Genomic DNA, 9219 nt, shown 5'->3' with positions numbered 1-9219 from the left:
TTCTCAGGTTTCTTTTAAACATTTGATTGCATTTGACACGACGACATTGTAAAACACATCAGTGCAGCATTTCAGCACCTGGTACTTTGATACAAAAGTACTTTTACCTAGGTAAGCAGACAGCACAGTCTGAGCTGGTTTAATAGCTGGTTTAAGAATTAACAGCAGAATGGGCAGATATTTTGGTAAATTCCATCAATACACTTTCTGAATAATTACTACCTTACCTAGTCATAGTGAACCAACTTTTGATTCAAAAATTTAGCAGAGCAGGGGACAAACCAGAAACACGGTGCCCTGCTATGTATAATCTAAAATAAAGCATTTTAGGAAAAATGTAAGAGTTGCTTCCCAAAACCATTCCTCTTCCTCTTATCAAGAGAAAGGCATCCTTAGAAAATAAAACATTTGGCATTCACAGCAAATGTTAATAATAATAATTGCAGCTTTCTGAAAAGAATTCATGAGCAGTCTGCTGCAGCAACAGCCAGAAGAGATAGAGGACTCCTAGACCTTGAAGTATCGTAACACTGCAATACACAGAGCCTTTTACCCTCTTTGAGAACAGAACCAACACTGTCATTTCAGGGGGCTGAAAAATGGCTTTATAAATAATAACATGATGGCAGGGAGAGGAGAGGCAGATTGTGGATGAGGAAGAGAACATCTGTAGCCCAGATTGGAAAGCTCCTTTCTGAGATGTGTGCTTTTCCCTTCTAGTTGTGCTATTCAAATTAGCCAAGAAATGCCTCTCAGAGGAAGAAGGGTACAGGGTGTGTGCAGTTTTTAAATTGGAATTTAAAGAAAATGGCGGTGGGCTGTTATTGGCAGACAGGGGTGGGGTCAACACATTCTTGTACTGGAGCAGATAGGATGCTGCTCCATTGTAAACTAATAGTGATAAATTAAGCAGTTGGGTATGAGTAGTAAAAAGGGTAACGGCTTGCCATAAACATTGGAAGAATCAGACTAAGAACCATAGCTTCAATGGCGAATACATGCTTGATTTTTCAATACCAGAGATCTCTCAAGTCTCATCACTATTGCACTTATACCCGCTGTTTCCAGGCAGTGAGTGAAAGCGTAAGTTCCACCACTAAAATTAACATCGGGGAGTAAATTGTATTCTTCATCAGATGGCTGAAAAAGATCTGAAACCCCAGATAATTATTCTCATCTCTCTACTTTCTACCAACAATCTGGCATAGAAGCCGGAGCCCTCCAGTTGCAAAAAGATTCCTGTCCTCTCTTCAGGTCTTCCTTGTTTGCCAGTTGAACACGTTTCTTCCCAGTGCACACTTGATGTGCTTTGTGTACACCAACAAGTTTGTTTTCCGTCAACTGTCCTGGGCCGGCAACACAATGGGTTTCAGCAAGCATCACCAAAACTTCCTGCGGTTCAGAAAACGGGTATCTTGTCTCTCCTCACAGAATCCAAGTCGTCATCCAGAGTCAACAGGACCTAGAAGAAAGCAGGGCAAAGATTGGAGTCTGGTCTTCCGGGTGGTTCTGCAGAACACCCTCTCCCATGTCAGCAAACCCCAAAGCAGGCAGGCAAAGGTCAACTCAGCCTCTTGCGGAAGAAGAGCCAACACCATGATGCCCCAGAAAAAAGGAACCTTTCAGGTTCTAGATGGTGTTGCCCACTCCCACCAACCTTTGGGAACAAATAACGGTGGGGAGATAGCTTAGTTGATGCAACATGCGACTCCTGATGTCAAGGTCATGGGTTCAAGCCCCATGTTGGATGAAAGATTCCTGCACTGTAGGGGATGGAAGTAAATGATCTTTGTGGTTCCCTCGTGGGATTATTTTTAGCAGGAAATGAGTATGGAGTTTGAGTGGGCACATAATTTTCTATCTGCAGAAGCCTATTCCTGATTACTAGCTGCTTCTATTCTTCCTCCCCAAAAGGGACGCGGGTGGCGCTGTGGGTTAAACCACAGAGCCTAGGGCTTGCCGATCAGAAGGTCAGCGGTTCGAATCCCTGTGACGGGGTGAGCTCCCACTGTTTGGTCCCAGCTCCTGCCAACCTAGCAGTTCGAAAGCATGTCAAAGTGCAAGTAGATAAATAGGTACCGCTCCGGCGGGAAGGTAAACGGCGTTTCCGTGCGCTGCTCTGGTTCGCCAGAAGCGGCTTAGTCATGCTGGCCACATGACCCGGAAGCTGTATGCCGGCTCCCTTGGCCAGTAAACCGAGATGAGCTCCGCAACCCAGAGTCCGCCACGACTGGACCTAATGGTCAGGGGTCCCTTTACCTTTATTCTTCCTCCCAACCCTATCAAACACAAATTGTCAGGAGAACAGAAAGAGACGGCTCCTCTAGAGCAGCCTGCACCAGCACTCTTCTCGCCCAAGGCTATACATTTTAGCCTCTTGTGGGCATTGGCCCAGGAAAGGATCTAAAAGCAGAAAGGCCCATCTGTGTGCAGAAGGCCCCCAATTCAAATGCTGCAGCCATCTTATCCTTGCACAATACATGTGGTTACATTTTGAGAAAACCAGTGCAGCTCGCTAAAGATTGCTTGGGACAATTTGGGCCTGCCTAGGTGGGCTGCATCTGTCCTCTTGATTCTTGGGCTTTGATGGAGCTTGTATAGATCCTATTTGGGATCTGTTCCAGACAAGTGATGCCCTGCCCCAGTGCCCTCTCAGGGCAGAAGGTGATGGTGAGTTGGGGGGCTCACACCATGCCCTTCAAGCTTCGCCACCATTAGGAAATTCATGTATTAATTCAGTTGCAGCAGATAAAAAGAAACAAATTCTGGCATGAATTTATGTTGTTTGAGGCTCCCAGAAGGCATTCAGCATTTTGGAGGTGTGACCATTTATATTAAATGTTAACTTGGAGGCATAAAAAGCCACAGTGACCACTCACAGCAGCAGTAATTGATGAGAACACAAATATATTAAGGCCCTGCCTGCACACTTACAAGCAGTATCCTACCAAACTGAACACCAGTTGCTGGGGAATAATAATTAGCACAAGAAGGCTATTGGGCACATTTCTTGATTGTGAGCTTCCCATAAGCATCTGGTTGGCTGTTGTGAGAAAAGGATCCTGAACCTTTGGCCTGATCCAGCAGGGCTCTTCTCTCTCTCTCTCTCTCTCTCTCTGACCTGCATGTCCATGAAAACCACAACAAGTATTTAAGGTAATGTGTGAGAAGGCGCTGAGTGTGCTATGACATGGAACCAGGTGAGACAGGAAGCCTATCCAGCATGACATTGATAGAGGGACTTGAAGGAAAACCTCACCAAGAAGGAGAAGAAGAGGGCAGCTGCTGAGAGGAAGTGCCAGACATCATGATCGTCAAAGAATCCCAGAAGGATACACGGGCGGTTTATCTCTCGGGACTCCGCGGGAGTTTCCTACAGAAAAGATGGGCGCAGGCAGTGAATTCCAGCTCGGTCTCAAAAGTTATGTCTTTCTGGTGCTGTAGAGAAATTCCTAACACGTGTGCTACCCCCGGAAGCAGAGGGGAAAAAATTTGGGAGTGAGGGGGATAATATGCCACGATGCCTTCAGCAGATAATCATGACTTTGGAAGAGGCCTTGTTAATAAATCTTCAGCAAACCATTGGCAGTATCGTATCCCCTGACTACTGGGGCTGACTAGGATACAGGCGACTCCCCATTTACACGTGGGTTATGTTCTGCCCCCCTGCATGCAGAAGTGAAATAAGGAGGACCCCACGGCGCCTCCAGCTCGTGAGGAGACCTTCCCCGGAGCCTAAACATGATAATTATTATTATTATTATTATTATTATTATTATTATTATTATTTATATCCCGCCCTCCCCAGCCGAAGCCGGGCTCAGAGCGGCTAACAACAGTAAAATAAATACAACATTCTAAAATCATTTCATTCTAAAATTAATTCAAATCAGATTAATGGCAACCATTAGGCTAGAGTTCTGTGAAGATTGCCAAAGGAGAGAGGCTGTGCCCTGGCCAAAGGCCTGGTGGAACAGCTCTGTCTTGCAGGCCCTGCGGAAAGATGTCAAGTCCCGCAGGGCCCTAGTCTCTTGTGACAGAGCGTTCCACCAGATCGGAGCCACGGCCGAGAAAGCCCTGGCTCTAGTTGAGGCCAGCCTAACCTCCCTGTGGCCTGGGACCTTCAGGATGTTTTTGTTTGAAGACCGTAAGTTCCTCTATGGGACATACCAGGAGAGGCGGTCCCGTAGGTCCTCTTTGGGCTCCGGGGAGCGTCTCTTCACAAGCCAAGAAGCTCACTGGGGCTTTTGGGCTAACAGCTGATGCACAGGAACTGTAGCAGCAGCAGCAGCAGCAGCTTTCCTGTGTACCAGCTGTTAGCCAAGAGGATGAAGAGCCTCAGCAAAGCCCCGCTGCATCTCTGACTCATGAGGCAGAGCTTTGTTGAGGCTCTTCAAGTCTTTCCCCCCACTTCTGGGTTTCTGGGGTCGTGTGGTTTTAATATGTGTTAATGGGGGGGGGGGAAGCCTGTGCAACAGCTCTCATTGCTTGCAACACTATTATTCCTGTAGTGCTTGGGGAGAGGCGAAGTTGTAAGATTATCACTTCCATGGATGTCCTCTGCATTTGGCTGCAAACCCCACTCATTCCTGCAATCTTGAATATTGGGTACATTCTATAAACTTTTTCACAGACCTCCCAGGAGCATGAGGTGGACAACTATGCATAAATAAAGGGCAGGTTCTGCACAACTGGTTCTCATTAATATTTGGCGTGTCGCAGCATTTGAAACAACACAGAAATAAAATGTTGCCCAGGAGCTTGAGGTGTAAGTCTGAAGGCAGGGATTCAAACTGGAAGGCAGAGCAAATGAAGAGTTACAGCAACCAGGCTGCTCCCTCCAATACCTGCAGCTGTTTACTGCAGTAAGTCTTCAAGACTGCAAAGGCCATGCCAAGCAGACGGTCCTGGAAGGCTTTGCCCATCTAGCCTAATGCCTGGCAGCAGTTATTCAAGATCTCCAGCACAACTCTTGCCAAATTCTTTTCCCAATATCTTTAACAGAAGAACAGAACAGAATTTAACAGAAATTCCATGGATTGAACTTTAAGCATGTGGCTCATGTGCAGGTTTCTATTATTATAGGGCTGTGGGGGGTGGCTTTGGGCAGTTAAGATCATTTTGGAAATTTGTGAGCATTGCAAGCGTTGGAAAGCTTGGAGGAAACCAATTACACACTGTATTTCTAAATGTATGTATTTTGTGCCTGAAGCGCAAGAGAGGGCAACAAATGAGGAAACCTACCTCCCAGCTGCTAAGGTTTTGGAAGAAGAAATAAAGGGCTGCAGCCCAAACCACGGCTGTGGCCACGATGCAGAATAGAGGGATGAGCAGAAGCCTCTCTGAGCTGCGGAGCTGAAAAGGGAAAAACCTTAAAATAATCCCCTCAAATAAATGATATTTGAGCAGACAATTCCCAGGAGAACATTTAAGCCAAAGGGGTGCATCATAAAGACTTTGATCCCCACCCAGTGGCGTAGCGTGGGGGGTGCAGGGGGGCCGGCCGCACCGGGTGCAACATCTGGGGGGGCGTGCTCGCACTCGCAGCTCTCTGCCCCTACCAGGTTAGGGGGCCTTGCCCCGGGTGCTGACAACCCACGCTACGCCACTGTCCCCACCCAAACAAATCGCTGCTGCTGCTGCTTTTTTGCCAGTCATTGATTTGAACCTAGAGTGATAGAAATGTGCTTCAATTTACTTTTCATACGGTGGTGTCCTTGGCAATGCCAGTTGCCAGATGGCCATGGGAACCCCACATCCTCCCATGGCTACGGGAGAGTTACCCTGGAGGAAGAACCACCTGGAGGATGTCACCCAAGTGCAGTGCTATTCTAAGCGTTAGGAATAGCCTCCTGGAACCACAGAAAACTGGAATTCGTAGCAGGGGATTTACCTTTTCAACAGGAATCTAATAATCCCCATGACATCTACGGTGGAGCCTTAGAAAGTAAATCTATCACTAGAGTGGGCGTGCAGGAGGTAATTATAGCCCAGCAAAATGTTCAATCTAAAATTGCCTTCTTGCAAATACGTGCTATGACATAATATGGGAGATAGCACTTTGACACAAATTGACAGAATACAAAATAGCAAAAGGTGGCAAAACATGAAAAATTTTATTTAATGTGGTTATTGGTCAAAAATAACACAAAAAATCAGCCCTCCCCCCCCCCCAAATTCCCAGTCTTCTTGGAGAGGGTATTTGATACAGCTTTAGTTTTAGTAACTCTCTCTTTGGGGAATCTATCACACAGATTGGGGACTATGCTAGTTTGTGTGTTCAATGACATCCATTCATTTGTAAAGCGGAAACTCAATAAAACTTGTTATCAAAAAGACGTGAGAAACAAGCCCTGCGTTGCTATAGTTTGGCACAAGACAGGGAGAACTGGTAAGATCACACAATGCATCTTTCGGGCTCGCGTATGAAAGCTAGTTGTTAAAGTTCTCACAATAATGACAGAAAAGAGCTGCAGGTGATACTCCTTTACCTTCATGATGACGTAGAAAGCAAGATACAGCAGAAGATTGCAAATGAAGATGCCCAGCATGTAGGAGGCGAAGTCTTTCGGCCGATATACCAATCCAAAAATGGCACTAAGAAAGGAAAAGGACAAGGATTATGTTATCCAAGGTGCAGGCCCCCCATAACTTGCCATCCTGATACATAGCTCATGATACCAATATCACTGGCCACCCACACTGCACATACTAAAGAAGGGTGCTGCCATCTTGCAGATCAAGCATATAAGAAGATACTTGCATAGAATTAAGGAGCAACTAGTACTTATTCTAATTGGGTCTCCCTTTACAGCATTGGGTCCTCCAGCCAAGGGCCAGTTTGCAGTATCAGGCCCCTCCGAATGGCTGATGAGGGAACTCTGAGCAGACTCCACCCATCTGCCAAACATGTGGTGTCATTTGACACCTGTCCATTACAAACTTCACATGTCCTGTATTTTACATGCAATTCTCCCCAAAACTAAGGGGGGATTGAATGAAAAATGCATAAAATATATTTAAATAAAGTATGCAAAATTTGCTTTTTTGGCTCTGGCCCTGCTCACCATTCAAAGCCCTAGAAGGCTGACCAGGTCTGAATCCAGTCCTCAGGCTAAAAGTGGCTCCCCCACCATGGGTTTAAGGGAACTTAGGTTTCTCCACTAACAATAATCAGAGTGATATTTGGGAAATGTCTTAAATTTATCAGGGGCCGGGGCTGGAGAGAAGAAGACAAAACGACTAGAGAGCAAAATTTTTACATTATTTCTAACCTTCCTGTTTCAAAAATATATAAGAAACCTCAGATATGAGGGGGGAATTTCTGGGGCTAATCCATGTAAGACCATTCTGATTGTATTCCCTGAGCATGCGAAACATCCACAAAGCCCCCTACTTACAAGGACCAGTTGACTAGATTCCCAACAACAAGCAGGACCATTCTGTCCTAGAGGAAAGAAGCAAGAACCCTTGTTAGCGAACCAGAAATGTGTGTCAAGTCACAGTTGCCATTGCAGCTGGAGACTCAGAGGCCCAAGGGACAATCCAAACATACTAAACATTTTAAAACCTTGTCTGATAAACATCGGACCCATTGGTTTCAAAGGGAGAGAGTTAAGTACGTGCTTAACTTTGGGACAGAAAAATTCCTCACTTTGGGCTGGATTATCCTTTTGATTCCAAAATACCTGCGAGGTAACCTTAAAAATGTTTTCAGGTAACTGTTGATGCTTTGCTACTAAGCATTTACCCAAAAAAATTGAATGTTCTGAATACTCCACATAATTATGAGGTTATGTGCCTGGTTCAAATGCAATGGAAAACGATAGTTTCTGACTAGCGAACAAGTCTGCAACCTTCCTCTTTTGTGGCCACAAGGGGGAAACAGAAGCTTTCATTTTTGGTTTTAAACAAATTAATGAAGAGCACCTCCTACAAGTCTTGTCTGATCTTTCACAAAGAGGGAGGCAAAGGGAGGGAGCAAAAGACAGCCCATGTTATCCTGATGTTCCAAATAAAATGCTTTTGGAGGAAAAATATTTCTAAAGATAGTTTTCTATTTAAGTTACATTATAGTCCAAAGGCTATTCTTCAAGAAATAAGGATTTGTTTTAAGTTTTTCATGTGTGCTAAAACTGAGTCTAAGGTTTTTTTCTTAATTGTTTAACCACATCAGTTAACAAACATGGATACATAGGCTATAATGTTATTGTTTTAGTTAAATAAATTGTTTAAATTGTTATTAATGAAATGATTCTGTTTCTCCTTCCAATAAAGTACAGCAGAAAAGTTGTCGAAATATAAAGTTAACTTATTAAACCTCACAATAATTTCATAATTATGTGTCTATGTATTTCTAATAGTATAGCCAAATCTGTAATTTTTGATATAATTGTAAAAACTACCCTGAAAATTTATTATTCCAAAAAATGAAACCTTCCTGTGGTTGTAAATATTAAGATGATACCAGCAAGAATGAATCTTCCTGTAAAAAATGATTTAAATCAAGTCTTACTGACTAGTGATTTAAATCGATTTGATTTAAATCAAATCCACTATGCTAAGAAGTAATCACTTTGCTAAAAAGACCACCCAGGGAGGTTCATGGCTGAGGTGGTTTTTGAATCTCAGGCTTTCTGTCTCAAAGTTTGTGCTCTTAACCATTGCAATGCACCATTTCTCCTGAAAAAGTTAACCAGCAAGAGCAACTTCTCTTGTTCCATTCATTCCCCACTCCAAAATTCTGATTTCCAGATGTTTTTGCTCCATGCCAGGTCAATTGCTGACAACATAGACTTCCACTCCACACTGATCTCCCTGGTGTCAGTCTCTCTTGGAGTTTGGCTGCAAAGATCCTGCCAGGACCACTCTTGCTCTGTGTGTGGTGAGTGTCTGGCCCTCTTTCAGTTTACTCCCAGAGACCACCAAGGGGAGCAGGAAAGTAAGTACGGATTTGAAATTTCTAAGTTTATATAATAAGGATTAGGCATGATCTGTTCGGGGACGCGGGTGGCGCTGTGGCTTAAACCACAGAACCTAGGACTTGCCAGTCAGATGGTCGGCGGTTCAAATCCCCGTGACGGGGTGAGCTCCCGTTGTTCGGTCCCAGCTCCTGCCAACCTAGCAGTTCGAAAGCATTTCAAAGTGCAAGTAGATAAATAGGTACCGCTCTGGCAGGAAGGTAAACGGCATTTCCGTGCGCTGCTCTGGTTCGCCAGA

General features: G+C 44.6%; 1 protein-coding gene across 3 annotated transcripts in view; it reads right to left on the bottom strand.

Moving 5' to 3' along the window:
- Positions 1-1102: 1102 nt before the first annotated feature.
- SIDT1 (SID1 transmembrane family member 1) overlaps positions 1103-9219 on the bottom strand; it is a 42650-nt gene continuing 34533 nt past the window's right edge. For all 3 annotated transcript variants that reach the window (XM_081894012.1, XM_081894010.1, XM_081894011.1), the window contains 5 exons: positions 7401-7447; positions 6492-6597; positions 5245-5355; positions 3260-3373; positions 1103-1462 (listed from right to left, as the gene is read on the bottom strand). In XM_081894012.1, coding sequence (XP_081750138.1) covers positions 1400-1462; positions 3260-3373; positions 5245-5355; positions 6492-6597; positions 7401-7447 — 441 coding nt within the window. In that variant the 3' untranslated portion in view covers positions 1103-1399. The remainder of the gene's footprint in view (positions 1463-3259; positions 3374-5244; positions 5356-6491; positions 6598-7400; positions 7448-9219) is intronic.

This window comes from Podarcis melisellensis (assembly GCF_964234715.1).
Source record: "Podarcis melisellensis genome assembly, chromosome: 17".
Taxonomy (NCBI): domain Eukaryota; kingdom Metazoa; phylum Chordata; class Lepidosauria; order Squamata; family Lacertidae; genus Podarcis; species Podarcis melisellensis.
This window is presented reverse-complemented; position numbering and strand designations above follow the sequence as displayed.